Source organism: Pseudophryne corroboree, chromosome 5 (assembly GCF_028390025.1).
Source record: "Pseudophryne corroboree isolate aPseCor3 chromosome 5, aPseCor3.hap2, whole genome shotgun sequence".
Lineage (NCBI taxonomy): Eukaryota > Metazoa > Chordata > Amphibia > Anura > Myobatrachidae > Pseudophryne > Pseudophryne corroboree.
Window position 1 is genome coordinate 89485919 of NC_086448.1, and position 17573 is coordinate 89503491.

At 46.2% G+C, this 17573-nt stretch overlaps 1 protein-coding gene across 3 annotated transcripts in view; it reads right to left on the bottom strand.

The window, feature by feature from the left end:
- Window positions 1-17573, bottom strand: part of MINDY3 (MINDY lysine 48 deubiquitinase 3) — a 265183-nt gene that overhangs the window by 157237 nt on the left and 90373 nt on the right. For all 3 annotated transcript variants that reach the window (XM_063921468.1, XM_063921466.1, XM_063921467.1), the window contains exon 11: window positions 15836-15916. In XM_063921468.1, coding sequence (XP_063777538.1) covers window positions 15836-15916 — 81 coding nt within the window. The remainder of the gene's footprint in view (window positions 1-15835; window positions 15917-17573) is intronic.

Consider the following 17573-nt stretch of genomic DNA (forward strand, 5'->3'; position numbering starts at 1 on the left):
CAGGGGTGACTAGTTGGATATTTAATGCCACGGCCGCAGGGCGCTGTATAAAAGTGACCCCCGGCTGTGGCATTATCTGTCCAGCTAGTGGAGCCCGATGCTGGTGTAAAAAATACGGGGGACCCCTACTCTTTTTGTCCCCCGTATTTTTTGCACCAGAGCCCGGTGCTGGTTTTAAAAATACGGGGGATCCCCTGTCATTTTTTCCACCGGATTTTTAGAACCAGGACCGGCTCGAAGAGCCCGAGGCTGGTTATGCTTTGGAGGGGGGACCCCACGCCATTTTTTTTTCTGATTTTTACCATTCCATTAAAAAAATAAAAAAAAAATTTATATATATATATATATATATATATATATATATATATATTTTTTTTTTTTTTTTTTAAATATATAAATACTCGTGCCTCCAAAATAGACAAACCAAGTACCTAATCCCTTCTAATATAAACAGATATGCTATTACCAATAAAAAAAAAACACCAAAAAAAACATGTTTCTAAAAAATGTTATTAGATTCCGCCACCAAAGTGTGGCGGATTGAAAATGACGAATTTACTGTCTAAAAGCACTGTTGTCGAATTTCCAAACTTCAATTGAATATACTTTTGGCGAATTGCCGCATTTGTACCATTGCAGAAATGTCGAATTTGACAAATGTCGAATTTCAAAAAGTCGAATTTGGAAAGTCCGTTTTTTTGACGGAAAGTACTGAATTGCATTGTCGAAATTTTTTTTGGGGCGAAAATGTCCCGTTTTTCGACATTTTCGGGAATTCGACCGCAATTGCATATACCCCATAATGTTTCCGTGAGGTAATCCATGTTTTGCTACCGTAGTTTGATAGAACCAACCATATTTTTAAATGATTGGGTCTCACTAGGTTAATATCAGCTGCGTACAATCAATGGCTGCCTCCAGGTTGTGTAGCCAATGGGTGCACAAATAGAAACCCCCACAGGGCCAGGGCTGTTGAAGGACAGGCACACTGTGCTGACTCTTTCCTTCTACTAACACACACTGGGCGCAATGACCAATAATCTGCAAGAGTGTGCGACTTCCAACCTTAATTGCTACTGCACATGTGCAGACTGCAGCCATCTTTACTGTGTAAGAGTGACATAGCAGTACTTGGCTCCTGAAGAGAGACACCCACATACCCGCTATTACCCACTGTTTAATGCCACTGCTGTTTAACCCCTGCATTATCCTGTTACTGCTGGTTACCATAAACCCAGTATCCTGGTTAAGGACTCTCTGCATGGCCTAACAGCCACTTTCACATCCGCTGTGCACCTATTGCGGCCAGCATACCCATAGGCTATACATCAAGGGCAGAGTACGAAAGGTAGCCAGGAAGGAAGATGGAAGATAACGGTATACATCCCAGTTTACACCTGTAATAGAAGTCACAGCAAAAAAAAAAAAGGCCTCCTGACATAACTATGGACAGGAAGCTTTGATCAATTATTCACATAAACAGCTTTTTTGCAGTTTGCTGCTGGGACAAATCTGGCCCATCCAATGTTTATATAACCTTTACCCTACTAGTCGATAATGAGACAGGTCATGACCTTGCCAAAGAATCAAAAAGATATCTGTAAATAAAATTAAAGAATTTTTTTTTTTAAATAAACGGATTTTCACACATCCAATTAAAATCTAAGTGGTTGTCACATGGTAACTGGAAACATACTCAAATATTACAAAACAAAAAATGTTTTCATCCATTTCAGTGTTTATGATGCGAGGAGTGAGACAGTGACACGCTAAGCTACAGATTAGAATCACTTTGCCATTTACTCTTGTTCCCTCCATACAACGGTCCCCAGATGCAGGCAGCAAAAACCGTACTACACCGCGTTCTATGTAATATATGTATGTATACAGACACAGCTGGAGAGCCAATAGCTGGCAAGGAAGCGTAACATGACGGAGCGAAATAGCACTGGATACATCCTACTTTACAACTAACGGTGCCCCCACACTGAGCAATTTTAGGGCCGACTTGGCCGAAAACAGGAATTTGATACCTACCGGTAATTCCTTTTCTCGTAGTCCGTAGTTGACACTGGGGTTCTGTACTTTAGTACCATGGTGTATAGATCAGGTCCACTGGAGCCTGGCACTTAAAAACCTTTATAGTGTGTGTATGTGTGTGCTGGCTCCTCCCCTCTATGCCCCTCCTACCATACTCAATCTAGGAAAACTGTGCCCGAGGAGACGGACATACCACGAGAGAAGGAATAAATACAACAGTGGTGAGGCAACAAGCCAACACACAACCATAGCCAGAACAGAGGATAGCAACACCAACCCAACCAGGATAGCACAGCTATCCCAACAACAAAAAGGAACTGCAATGGCGGGTAAACCAAATACTTACACAGGTAAGCAGGAATCGAAGCACTGAGGCGGGCGCCCAGTATCCACTACGGACTAAGAGAAAAGGAATTAACAGTAGGTATCAAATTCCTATTTTCTCTAACGTCCTAGTGGATACTAGGGTTCTGTACTTTAGCACCACGGGGAAGTCCCAAAGCTCCCAAATGGGTGGGAGAGTGCCGAGACCCCTGTAAAACCGCCTGACCAAACTGAAGGTCATCCATGGCCAAAGTATCGAACCGATAGAATTTCACACACAAAAAAAGTGTTCAGACCAGGTAGCAGCTCGGCACAACTGCAAGGCCGAGACACCCCGGGCAGCTGCCCAGGAAGAGCCCACAGACCTCGTTGATTGGGCCTGAATAGATGTCGGCAAAGGCAGAGCCGCCTAAGTATATGCTTGTTGAATGGTTAACCTGAGCCAACGAGAAATGGATTGCTTGGAAGCCGGATGACCAATCTTGGTGACATCATAAAGGACAAACAGCGAATCAGATTTCTGATGACGAGCCGCCCTCTTAACATAAATCTTCAGAGCCCATACTACATCTAAGGCCCAATGGAAGAGTCAGCCAACACCGGAAACACAATGGGTTGACTGACATGAAAAGCTGAAACCACTTTTGGCAAAAACTGAGGACCGGTCCTGAGTTCCGCCCTGTCATCATGAAAAATCAAATAAGGGCTCGTACAGGATAAGGCCCCCAATTCAGAGACACGTCTTGCAGATGCCAATGCCAATAACATCACCGATTTAAAGATGAGAAATTAACTCCAGCCTATGTAAGGGTTCAAACCAGTCTGACTGAAGAAGGGGAAAAAAAAAACACATAAAGATCCCACAGAGCCGTGGGCGGTACAAAGGGTGGTTGCACATGGAGAACGCCTGTTAGGAGGGTTTGTACTTACGGCAACATGTCAAGTTGTTTCTGGAAGAAAATATTGAGCGCCGAAACATGGACTTTGATGGAGCCTAAGCGTAGGCCCATATCCACTCCCGCTTGCAGGAATAGTAGAAAACGACCTATTCTAAATTCCATGGGAAAAACCTTTCTACTTTCACACCAGGAAACCTACTTCTTCCAGATACGATGATAATGTTTTGACGTCACCATCTTCCTGGCTTGGACGATGGTGGAAACAACCCAGGAGGGAAGACCTTTTCTTGCTAGAATCTCCCTCTCAACTTCCAAGCCGTGAAACGTAGCTGCTGTAAGTCTGGATAGACGAACGGACCTTGTTGAAGAAGATCCTTTCGGAGCGGTAGCGGCCAGGGATCCTCCAGAGCCCTTGTCAGGAGGTCAGAGTACCACGCCCATCGAGGCCAATCCAGGGCAATTAGAATTGCCTGAACGCTTTCCCTTCTTAGACCCCTTGGGATTAGCGGAAGAGGAGGGAACAGGTAAACAAACTGGTACGTCCATGGCGTCGTCTGCGTGTCCACTGCTACTAACTGCGGATCCCTCGTTCTGGAACAGTAACGGCATTGTTTCTTGTTGAGACGAGAAGCCATCAGATCTATCTGCGGACAGCCCCACTGGTGAATTAACTATTAAAACACCGGCGGATGTAGACCCCATTCTCCCGGATGGAAGTAGAGTCTGCTGAGTAAGTCCGCTTCCCAACTGTCCACTCCTGGAATGAATATGGCTGAGATGGCCCATGGATTTTTTACACTTCTCGCATTGCTGTGCTGCTTCTTGTTCCCCTTTGTCGGTTTATGTACGCCACTGACGTGGCATTGTCCAATTGAACCTGGATTGCCCGATCCCTCAGGAAATGAGAAGCTTGCAGAAGGGCATTGTAAATTGCCCTGAGTTCCAGGACGTTTATCAGCAGAGTAGATTGCAGACTTGACCATATCCCCTGGAACTGGGCCCCTTGGGTCACAGCCCCCCAACTCTGGAGGCTGGCATCCGTTGTCAGACGAATACATGATTGGATATTGAAATTCCTGCCTTCTACCAGGTGAGGAACTTGTAGCTACCATAAGAGAGAACGACAGGCTTTCGGAGATAAGGTCACTTCCTGATGCATGTGAAGGTGAAACCCCGACTATTTGTCCAGCAGATCCAGCTGAAATGGCCAGGCATGAAATCTGCCGTATTGGATTGCCTCGTAAACAGCAACCATCTTGCCCTGCAAACTTAAGCACAGATGTATTGACACCTTGCGAGGACGGAACACTGAGCGGACCAAAGCCCTGATAGCCAAGGCCTGGTCCATCGGAAGAAAGACCTTTTGAGACACCATATCCAGTATCATTCCCAAGAATTGGAGACGTTGGGTCAGTATCAGATGAGATTTCTGGAAATTTAGGATCCACCCATAATCCGTAAGCAAGCGAGTCGGCAGATGATGCTGTGCAACAGACGCTCCATGGACATAGCCTTTATCAGGAGATCGTCCAAGTAGTGGAATACATTGACTCTCATCCTGCGGAGTTACAGCATCATCTCCGCCATGACCTTGGTGAAGACCCTCGGAGCTGAAGACAGGCCAAAGGGCAAGGCCTGAAACTGGAAATGATCATCCAAGATGGCAAACCTGAGGTAAGCCTGATGAGGGGGCCACATGGGAATGTGTAGGTAAGCATCCTTGACATCTAGGGATACCAAGAATTCCCCCTTCCTCCAGACCGGACACCACTGCCCAGAGGGATTCCATCTAGAATTTGAACACCTGCAGATACGGGTTTAGAGACTTCAGGTTTAAGATGGGTCGCACAGAACTGTCCAGTCTTTGTGGTTACAAAACCGGAGTAAAACCCCCTTTTGTGTAATGGAGAAGATATTGGGACCACCACCCCTGTCTGCAAAAGTTTCTGAATTGCCTCTTGCAAGGTAACTATTGCTGCAGGCAAAACTGGTAAGCCAGATTTTAAAAATCTGTGAGGAAGGGTTTGAAATTCCAGTGGGTATCCCTGGGAAATTAGGTCCCTCACCCAAGGATCCCGGTAGGACTTTACCCACACGTGGGCGAAGTGTTTAAGGTGAGCAACCACCTGAAAATCGCCTTGCTGCTGGGGCCAAGAGTCACGTGGAAGGCTTAGTGGCAGGGGATCCGGTGGTCTGGTCCTGGGATGCATCTCTTGGAGTAGTGGAGACTCCCCGGCCCCTGCCTCTGAACCTCGCCACATGAAAGGACTGCAAGGAGGGTCCTGTGTAAGAACGTCGAGCAGGTGGCGCAGCCGACGGCAGATAGGTAGACTTATCCGCCGTTGCCTGGGAGATTAATTTTTTTAATTCATCCCCAAACAAGGCATCACCTGTAGAAGGAAGATTTTTTTTACACCCTTTTTGGAATCAGCATCCGCTGACCATTGACGTATCCACAGAGCTCTGCGTGCTGACACTGCCATAGCAGTAGTGCGGCCACTTAGCTTACACAATTCCTTTATAACCTCGCTCACAAAATTTGCAACATCCTGTATGTGTTGCAGCAGAGTAATGACCTCATTCTGGGGCAGATTGTCTAAATCCATTAATAATATTATCGGACCACTTGACCACTGCCCTGGAAATTCACCCACAAACTATTGTGGGGCGCTGTGCTACGCCCGCCGCTGTATAAATTGCCTTGAGAGTGATCTCAATTTTACAGTCAGCTGGCTTTTTTAGGGATTTAGCCCTGGCACCGGCAGTAACAATTCCTTAGACAGTCTGGAAACAGACGTATCAACTAACGGGGGTTTTTCCCCATGCCTTCCTGTCCTCCTCTGAGAGGGGAAAGCTAGCTAAAAACCTCTGAGGAATTTTAAATTTGTTATCAGGGTTAAACCATGCTTCCCTGGCCAGGGAGTTTAACTCTTTAGACAGGGGAAAAGTTGCTGAGGTCTTTGGTCTAACATTAAAGTACAACCCATCTGGCTCCGACTCCTGATTCGGTATGTGAAGAACCTCTCTTACAGCAAAAATTAGGACCTCCACCCCTGGGGACAGAGAGCTGTCCTCATCCATATCATCATCCACATCGGGCTGATCAGAAACAGATTGAAGCACCTGAGGCAGTGAACGTTTATGTGAAACCAACAGAGGGGTCTGAGAAGCCTTTCTGGTATCTGCTGCTTTTGCCATACAATCAATAGACGGCTTTAACACCTGTCTCTCCTTTTTAGCACCAACTAATTCTGAATTAACATTCTGAATCATGCTTTTAAAAGTATCCAGCCAGTCAGGTTCCTGTGAACTGTGTCCCTGAGGAGATAAGGAACATTGCTCACATGTGAGGGACCCCGCTAATGAAGGGGTAGAGTTACAAGCTGCACACATAACCATGTCAACAGACATCTTGACAACTGTAATATAGCGCAGCTCACTGGAAAACACCCCCACACACAGACCCTAGAGAGCCCCTGGAGTGACACTGAGGAGCGGAAACCAGCACACAGAACAGAGCAGCACAGTATGTGAAATAATGTGTATAACCTGATAAAAGTGCAGCGAGTGAGCCAGTTTTGTCCGCAGCGGGCACTGCAGCTAATGGCCCATGACGTGCCACCAAAACTGCACCAGGGACCGCTAACCGGGATCCCGGTGTAACACTCACTGCTTCTTGATCCTGTCAGCTGGGATTACGAACCATTAACCCTCAGGAGGTTGGTTTGGTCCCCCATCTAAGTCCCACGAAGCAGGTAGTATGGTTGCCAACCAGGGATACCTGAAAAAAACTAAAATAAAAAGGAAACTCTGGAGCTCCAGAGAAATGCACCCGGCTCCTTGGGCACATTTTTCTAAACAGAGTCTGGTAGGAGAGGCCTAGAGGGGTGGAGCCAGCACAAAAATACACACACTAAAGGTTTTTAAAGTGCCAGGCTCCAGTGGACCCGATCTATACCCCCATGGTACTAAAGTACAGAATCCCAGTACCCACTAGGACGTTAGAGAAAACAATAACGATAAATCATTTACAAAAGTGCTTGTTTGATGTATCCTCTGATCTTCCCTGCTGCGGTCACGATCTAAAGCTTAATGGTGGGTACACGCGAGACTAAACATAGTCAGCGACGGTACCCAGCAGCAGGGCTGGCATCGGCAAGTGCATACACACTTGCCAATGCCGGCGGTGATGAACGACAGCAGGGGTGTGGTGGTAGCAGGCTTGCATGTACAAAATATCTGTCTGTCGCTAGCGACCTGCGGGGGAGCATAGACACTTATCTTTCATACACATGGACCGATTTGTCGTTCCGTTCGATCTGGAATTCCCCCATCGTTTGCTGAATATTTCATATTTTGTATGCACATTTAGCCAATGAGAGCATGCTCCTAGATGTGACCACTCCTCAGATCTTAGCTCTGTCTTATGTGTATGCACTATGGGGGTAATTCAGACCTGATCGCTGTGCTGCAAACTTGCAGAGTTCTGCGATCAGATAGTCGCCGTCCAGGGGGAGTGAAAATCCCCCCATGCAAGAGTGAGAATGCATGCGCATACCGTGCGAAAACTTTGCCAGGCAGTGGACAGCTGCAAATCTGTTGGCAACTCACTCACCATCTAATGTTTTTCCAGTGTGTGCAGCCTGCACGAGAAACGTGTCATTACCGAGTGGGATCCGGCATTTGCTCTGCTTTGCTGGCTTTCCGACCCGGCAATATACCGGGTCGGTTGCCATAGCAGCAGGGGGTTGCAGCAGCAGCAGAGGCGGGGGTGGAGGCGGCGTTGGGAAATGAGCTCATCTCCTGCGCCGCCTCTCCCTATGCTGTGAATGGGAGCTGTGTCGCATCGACACGGCTCCCATTCACACTGCGCCTGACCCGGTATTCAACCCGGGAATAACCCTTCTTATATACCGGGTTGAATTACCGGGTCAGGCGACCCGCTAATTCGGGCAAAGTTCTTTCACATAGCACACTGACCCGTGTCGACACGGCAATATGCTGTGTCGATACCGGGTTATCTGTGCGATGTGAAAGGGGTATCAGTAACCACCCACGAACGGCCTCTTCCTTTCAATCACCTTGCAAATGCCCGAGCAATCAAAATTTTTGCACCGTCCTGTCACTGCTGTCCGTCGCGCATGTGCATTGCGGTGTATGTGCAGTCATTCGATAATCGCCCGCTGTGCGAAAATGCACAGCAGCGATCAGGTCTTAATCAGGCTCTATATCGTTTGTTTATGACTGCTGTGGAGCTGCCGGGGGAGTTCAAGGGAAATCGTTAACGATATCGCATCGTTTGTGAATGGCTCAGTGTGTGGGCACCATTAGTGCTATACTATAATGGTCACCCATTTGCAAACACACCCATAGTCTGATGCAACAAACCAAAATGGTCTGGCGTAGACCACACTCCACAAATCTGGGATTAAAATAAAAATGCACAATCGTCGTTCCTAGAACACAGTCAAAGAATAATTCCAGCACCAGGTTTCTCCTCCTCAGAGTTGGAATCTCTCACCCACTCCTGACATACTCCACATCAGCAGCCTGTACAACACTTCTGTTAGCTGGTAACACCCACCCCGATGCCAGCATAAATGATAATAATAATGTTGTTGTTATTATTATTATAATACTTTATATGGCGCCACAAGGGTTATGCAGTGCCCAATGCTGAAAATAGGCTAGCAGTCCCATAAACTACTGAGATCCCTATACAGCTAGGAAAGAACTACTGTACAAACGCTCATAAATACAGATTATGTCTACTGTTTACACAATTATTTCTATACTTGTTTTATACAGTACTGTAGGGGTGGGCAACATGCGGCCCGCGGACCGATCCTGCCTGGCCCGCTGTGCCCCACCAGAGTGCAATGACAAGAGGCCCGACAGGCCGCTTGTCATTGCACTGCTCGCAGACGCGGCGCCGCTGAGGAAATCCCGGTCACGTCACATGGTCAGCTGACCGGGATTTCCTCTATCTCATGCGCTGGGCGTCACGGGGGGCGGCGCTGGGCGGGCACTGCAGAGTGGGACTCGGAGCAGAACGAAGCGGCCAGTGGGGAGCACAAGCGGAGGCCAGTGGGGAGAAGAAACGGCGGCCAGCGGGGAGAAGCAGCATCAGCAGCAGCGCCGATCATCACTGACAGTGGGGATCGTCACTGACAAATAGGTAAACCCCCTGGATAAAGCTAAAGCTGCCCTATAAGTTATGGGGAGGGGAGTTAAAAACGGTTGTATGGGTTTAGGGGAGGGGGGGGGGGAGGGGGAGGGTAAGGACTGCTATATAGGTTTAGGGGAGGGTGGGGAAAGGGGGGTAGGGACTGTCTGCCGTAATGTGTAAAAACGAGGGCCCTGTCTGCCGTAATGTGTAAAAACGGGGGCGCTGTCTGCCATAATGTGTAAAAACGGGGGGTGCTGTCTGCCCTAATGTGTAAAAACGGGGGGTGCTGTCTGCCCTAATGTGTAAAAACGGGGGGTGCTGTCTGCCCTAATGTGTAAAAACGGGGGGTGCTGTCTGCCCTAATGTGTAAAAACGGGGGGTGCTGTCTGCCCTAATGTGTAAAAACGGGGGGTGCTGTCTGCCCTAATGTGTAAAAACGGGGGCGCTGTCTGCCCTAATGTGTAAAAACGGGGGCGCTGTCTGCCGTAATGTGTAAAAACGGGGGCGCTGTCTGCCGTAATGTGTAAAAACGGGGGCGCTGTCTGCCGTAATGTGTAAAAACGGGGGCGCTGTCTGCCGTAATGTGTAAAAACGGGGGCGCTGTCTGCCGTAATGTGTAAAAGCGGGGGCGCTGTCTGCCGTAATGTGTAAAAGCGGGGGCGCTGTCTGCCGTAATGTGTAAAAGCGGGGGCGCTGTCTGCCGTAATGTGTAAAAGCGGGGGCGCTGTCTGCCGTAATGTGTAAAAGCGGGGGCGCTGTCTGCCGTAATGTATAAAAGCAGGGGCGCTGTCTGCCGTAATGTATAAAAGCGGGGGCGCTGTCTGCCGTAATGTATAAAAGCGGGGGCGCTGTCTGCCGTAATGTATAAAAGCGGGGGCGCTGTCTGCCGTAATGTATAAAAGCGGGGGCGCTGTCTGCCGTAATGTATAAAAGCGGGGGCGCTGTCTGCCGTAATGTATAAAAGCGGGGGCGCTGTCTGCCGTAATTATAAAAATGGGGGTGCTGTCTGCCGTAATCTGTAAAAAGGGAACGCTGTCTGTCGTAATGTGTAAAAAGGGGGACACTGTCTGCCATAATGTGTAAAAAGGGCACACTGTCTGCCGTAATGTGTAAAAAGGGATCTCTTTTTGAGTATTTTGTGTGTGGCCCTCGAATATTCGCTGGAAGTGTTAAGCGGCCCCCCAGCTGAAATAATTGCCCACCCCTGCAGTACTGAGTACTTAGTTTGTGCTGTTAAACACATAGGGGCTGACTACAAGCAGAGAGCAAAAGGAAACAAGGCAAGTAACTTTACACATGGAGCAAACCATGTCATACTGCTAGGGGTGCAAAACCATTTACAGGGTTTGCATGCCGAGTAAATACTGCACAGTGGTCGACTTCTTGGATGGTCTCTCCGGGAGAGAGCAGACAGGTTGGCTCAGCTGGGGAGTGGGGATGTGACTCAAAGGGAGCGGGGTGCAAGCATAACAATGTAAAGGAGACGGCCGGGGAGGGGTAGCCTCTAGAATCATTTTTTGGGATCCTCTCCGCCATTGCGGGAGAGTAGGCAAGTAAGAAATACTGGCTTATTTTGCATGTAGGCCACATACCATAGATATCTAAATTGCAGTGTAAAAATAAAGCTTTTAGTTTGGACACACTCCGCTTACTACTAAACCCGTATGCAGTGTGTCGACAATGACTACATAGTCATTATTCCAACACCACAATCCTGAATTGTACCATGTTATCATGTTGCATGTCGACACCTGTCCATGTCAACACAGTCTTAATGTCAACAATACAAACTGTAGGGTTAGTTTGTATTGTTGACAAAGTTGTTACAAAGTTAAGAGATGCTGCATAATGAACATGCTGACATACAACAATTAGCACCAAACCCTTTAACTCTCCACCCGCAGTGCAACATGGTTCCGTCAGATTGAAAAGTTGCTAGCTTCTTTTTTTTTTTTGCTGACCCCTGGCTAATACAATAACACTGATCTTAAGAAAACGTACTAACATTTTTCTTTTAATAAAATACCAACTCCGTCATGGACGAAAAGCTTGTGGAGTATTATCCCAGGACCTCCGTTTCCTATAATGCAAGACTGATGTTCAATTGTGTGTTCAGGGTAAGCTGCACTGGGGCGGGGGCTGATGCACCAGAGGACTCTGAATGTATAATGCTGATAAATAGGCTGGCAATAGGTAAAACTTTTCCCCTCTTGGGCCAGGGTGGTCGGCGGCAAGGCGTACACATTGAGCGATATGACGATCATATCGCTCAGTGACGTCACGCAGCGGCCGGGCCATGCAGGCAGCTCTTGGGCGGCTGTCCAAATTGAGCTGCCTGCACGGCCGACAGCAAGTGTCGTTAACGACCCGCACATCGCTGGTCAGCGGCGGCATACACACTTGCCGAGAACGTGATCAACGTCGCTCAGGAAAGGTGAAAATGAGCGATGCCGCTCATTTTCTAGGCAAGTGTGTATGCACCATTAGACAAAAAAAAAATGTAAATAAATAAAATGGAAAAAAAAACACAAAAACAACACAACCTCACATGGAAAAAATATTTTGATAAAGGACTTAAAAATAAAATTTTTAACACCTTCTGTTAACCAAAAGGAGGTGTTACAGCTTTGCTGGCACAGACCCGGGAACACACAAAAGTTATTACATATTCCACATGACTTCTTTGCTTTGCATGAACTCTCTTTTAAAACCGGGGCTATACAAAATTGAATTAAAAAAAAAAATTACAATTGTTTCTAATTGAGAAAAACTAAGCAGGAATCCCTGTAAATAAAAACTGTTAGAGGTCCCAGCAAAAATTACGAATTAAATAGATAGTTGGGCCCAGCTGTTTTTTTTTTTTTTTTTTTTAAAACAAGCCCAAAGTGTACTTTATGTGCCAAAAAAATCTTCCCCCAGCTAGAGATCTGAGGGCATCAGAAGTAGATTTTTAACATCCATTTATCTTGTGCAGTACTGGTGAGGTCACATCTGTATTGTGTCTAATTATAGTTCCCACAGCACAAGTAAAAACACACAGGAGAGATTACACGGGTCAGACTAAGCAAAGCCCTGCTGGGGTTATGAGGTGAGGCCGCCTATCATCTAGTGCCATCAACGTATAATTAATCAGCAGGAAGCGGAAAAACTCCTTAGTGAATGGCTGATGCAGCAGATTATCCCACAGATACTGTCGGACAAGGAAACTGGCTGAAAGGGTTTACAGTTTGGTCCCAATTGTTTTTATTATCTAAATAAGTGTACTCATCTTACATTTAGCACAAATATTGCGCTTCCACCTCACGTTTGCTCCGCATTCTGGGCCTGATTCAGCGATGTACACAAATGCTATTTCACTCCCTCTGCAATTATTCTCTGTACAGCGCTGTGGAATATGTGTGCGCTATATAAATAGCTGGTAATGATAAATAAAAATTGTGAAAATAGGCTAATGACTCAAAACGGAGTCATGTGCTGCTGGTGTCCATAAGCAGAAACATCGGACGCATGTTGGTCGGCCATTTAGCTTCTGAGTAAATCTATGCCGTCTCCGATACCCATTTCAGACCGCCTGAGGCAGGTCGCACCCGGGAGCCTGACACGGGAGCTCCCAGGGTGCGACTCACCTCAGGCACCCCCCTGCCGGGGAACAGTGAACTGGAAATGGGTCGCATCGACACGGCTCCCGTTCACACCGCACAGCGAGCCGGGTTGAACACCTACCAGAGTTGGAATACCGGGTCGACCCGGTATTTCAACCGTGGCACCTTTTAGACCACACATGAACACGGGTTATGCACGCTCATGTGCCAATAACCCATGTTCATAGCTGGCGGTGTGAAAGGGGTAGGACAGAGCACCTCTCCTCAGACATCTAGGCCTCTCCAGCTGGAAGCGAATTCACAGTGACTGACTAGGCAGCACCCAGAAAATGGTCACTACACACCTGCATTTTCTACCCTCCTCCAAACGCTGGCTACCTGTCACTCACTTCGCAAATAAATTCTCAGTGCGTGTGCCATTGCTAATCAAATGGCGCGTTTGCACAGTGCAGCTTTGGAGCATACACAATGGCAAATAATCACTCAATTGTGTACGTCACTGAATTGGGATCTGTATACCAGGACGGTGTTGTGCCAAAAAGGACGCCAGCAGCGAGCAGGCCACATTACAATTTAACTGTAAATTTATCATCTTCCTCCTCTCAGCTATTTCAGTACTAACAATAACCCCCCCCCAAAATGCCGGTCCATTTCTATCCCACGACGTAATGCTATAATCATCCCTGTAAATGCAGATGGTAAGCCCTACAGTACTAATGCTAGACTACATGACGAGGCTTAAGAACTGCAACCTGGAGTAATTGAAGATCGACTCGCAAAAGCCATATAATGAAAGTTGCAGCCTGGAAATTACATGGCATTTAGTAAATGAGGACGCAGACGCCATATGATGTATTACTACTATGAAAAATAAAAAAAGTTATACATTACTGTAGAAATACATAAAGTGACTTTCTCATGTCATTGTCTCCGTAACTCGCCATCACAAAATAGAACACACACAAAACTGCTGACAGCGGTGTATAATTTACTTTCTAAAACCAGGAGTGTGCTAGACACCTTGCGTAAAACATACAGAACAAGTGAGGTACACTATTGTTCTTGGTGTCAATGGACGATAATTCATGTTCTCTCTGGAACAATCTATCCCAGAAACACAGATCAATAAATGCAGGGACCAAAGTGGTGAATGGCTTATGGAAGATATATTTTCCATCTAATGTGATGGTCAGATATTTCTATAGGTATCCAGACTCCAGGTCGACAGCACAAAGGTCGACACACCTTAGGTCGACGCCACTTGGTCGACACACCTTAGGTCGACATGGAACAAGGTCGACATGGAACAAGGTCGACATGGAAAAAGGTCGACATGGAAAAAGGTCGACATGAGTTTTTCACGATTTTTTTCTTTTTTTTGAACCTTTTCATACTTAACGATCCACGTGGACAACGATTGGAACGGTGAAGTGTGCCGAGCGAAGCAGCAGCGGAGCGAAGGCACCAAGCGAGGGGACGCGGTGCACTAATTGGGGTTCCCGGTCACTCTACGAAGAAAACGACACCAAAAAAACATTTAAAAAAAACGCATGTCGACCTTTTTCCATGTCGACCTTTTGTCCATGTCGACCTTCTGTCCATGTCGACCAATTGGCGTCGACCTAAGGTGTGTCGACCTTTGTGCTGTCGACCCTCAGTCCCAGACCCATTTCTATACATGGCATAAAAAAGCCAGTTTGCAGGTTCCTATATAATGTGAAGCAGGCATGGACTCCATATTTGGCATGTATGTTTTACAGATGTGTCCATTCTTACTGTGGATTGTCACTCCAAATAAGCCCTTTTCTGTGAACCTGGCTCTCTCTTTAGGTCAGTCTTAAATAATACAACTGGGAGAGAACTACACCGTTTGCTTGCACTGGTCAATTTGTTAAGCAACATTTGTACATCTGTTTGCGACCGAATCTTTATATGAAATACTACAATGCAGCGGCTGTTACTCACACAAGCGGCTAAATGTAATATCCTCCAAGATCTGGAGGTGCGGGACTTCTACGTGACTCTACCCTTTTTTCTTTTTTTTTAAAGCAGCAATCATTTACAAGGTAAAACCAACCTGTGGTTTTCCCTTTAAATGATTGCTGCTTTAAAAAAAAACGGGCACACTCTCACAAATGTCTCGCACCTCCAGAACTCTGAGGATTTTACAATTAGCCGCTGGTTCCGTTGTGCTTCATCTGCCACCTTGTATGCGTGTTTACCTGCACAGGAATTAGTTTATATCTCAGCCCAGCACTCTCGTACACTGCGAGTGGTGTTTCGCTGTATCCGCAATGCAAAAACAACGCAAAATGTAAAGAGCACGGTATGCTATACCGCTCAGAGCGGCTCAGGAGCGATGAGTGTCTCGTGTCGTATGGTGTATGGGCAACCAGTAAATGAGGACACATCTGTATATATGGCATTAATGCAGAGGAGTGGAGTTACTGTAACCAACAGCAACCAATTCTTTGTTAGATAATAAAGGCTGTAGAAAATGATCTGCTCTTATCATTTGTTAGATTCTCAGTGTACATAAATGTATCCGGCAATGTAGGCAATATAGTGTGCTCTAAAGCGGCAATAGTTGTAAATTCAATATTTTAGTCCATCACCTGGCGGCTCTGCAACACGGCAGACAAGTGGATCTTGGAGGCAGCCACTATAATGTATGGTGGATTAATAAGACATGCTTTCAGTTTCTGACTGATAAATATGTTACAACATAATGTATAATCAATATTCTGCAGGCACAATGAACAAAGACCAGATGCTACAGATGGCAATGTAAAATGTCTTACCTTGGTAAAAAACACCGTCAGATGCGTTTCGCTGCCAACTACCCAGATGGGAAATTTTGGAGACTTTAGGAAAGCACCCACCTGAGAAAAAGAGGAAAATAAAATAAAACTGAAGATCTCTCACCATAAATGTATCATTATAAGAAGACACTGGAAACTACTTAATATAAAAATTATTTTTACAGTTTTAGGGGTACATTCAATTAAAACCAGATCCATTCCGATATGTATTTGTGGGAATGGAACCGACAGAACCTATTCAATCCGACGTTCCTGACATCTCAATCCGACTTTTAAAAAAAAGTCGGATTGAGATGAGGGTGCTGAGGGAGAGCAGCGGGACCACGCTTGCTGGAGCCGGGAGGACGCTGCCGTGACGTCTGGCAGCGGTGCCCCATCCTCTGGCAGAGCTGCTGTAGCCGCTGCTCCCCCCTGCTCTCCCTCAGCACCCTCATCTCAATCCGACTTTTTTTTTTAAAGTCGGATTAAGATGGTCGGAAACGGGCAAAACCTGTCTGATTTGGCCCCGTTCCCAACAGAAGCACGTGGATCGGCAGTCGAATTACCCGACTTGTCGGATAAAAAACGCCGGGAACTGAATAGGTTGGAACCCCTTCTGACCTGAAAAATTTGAAAACTGCAGTCTTTTCGACAAGACGGCAGTTTCGACACCAATTGAATATACCTCTTAAAATATAATATAATCTATTATGCGACGCCCTCCTCCTCCTCATCTGCAGTAACCACTCCCTAATGCTGGCGACAACCTATGCTACTAGGGAGTGATTTAGTAGGTACAGTATTTGTCCGTTTACAAGAAATCTGGCTCCTGGCACTGTGAGCAATACAAGTATGGAAATCTCTTCATACCAGAGCAGAACACAAGATGTTGGACAGTCATAAAAAATAAAAATAATACAAATAATACTACTAATAATAATAATAATACTATTATTACCATCATCATCAACCAGTTATTTATATAGCACTTTTTTCCTAGTAGGACTCAAACAGGTAAATGTATGAAGCAGCGACAAGAGTGGAGAAGTGAGCCAGTGGAAAAGTTGCCCATGGCAACCAATCAGCTGCTCTGTATAATTTTATAGTATGCAACTTATAAATGTTACTTCAATGCTGATTGGTTGCCATGGGCAACCTCTCCACTGGCTCACTTCTTCACTGTTGCCACTGTTTCATACATTTACCCCAAAGTGCTTTACATTTGTCTTTAACAGTGGATATTAGTGAAATGCTGAGTATACAGGAGTTTTATTTATGAAGGATTCCAGAGTGGAGGCTTCTCAAATTCTGCGAGGAAGAGAAGTTCCACAGAGTTGGACCCACAGAGCTGAAAGCTCAACCCCTATGTGAATTCAGGGAGATTTTAGGTACAGCTAATAGTTCTTCTTCTACAGATGACAGTAATCGAGCGGGACAGTAAGGAATCAGAAGCTGCTTCAAGGGCCTTGGCCATGTTCTCCAATCAGCTAGCTATTAGTTACCAACATTTTAACATAACTTTTTGTCCTGCTGTCACAGGCGCTGCAATCCCAATCTGAAAACTATCCTGAATATGATTATACAATGCTTTTTCTGCATCTTAAAAATATTTTTCCTGAACAACAACAACCTGCTGCTGCTACGTAGATTTATGGTAAACTGACCAGTGAGGTACACTGTGTTCCACAGGGAATACATCGGGGTGTAGAGATGGATCTTGATCCAGGCACCAACAGGT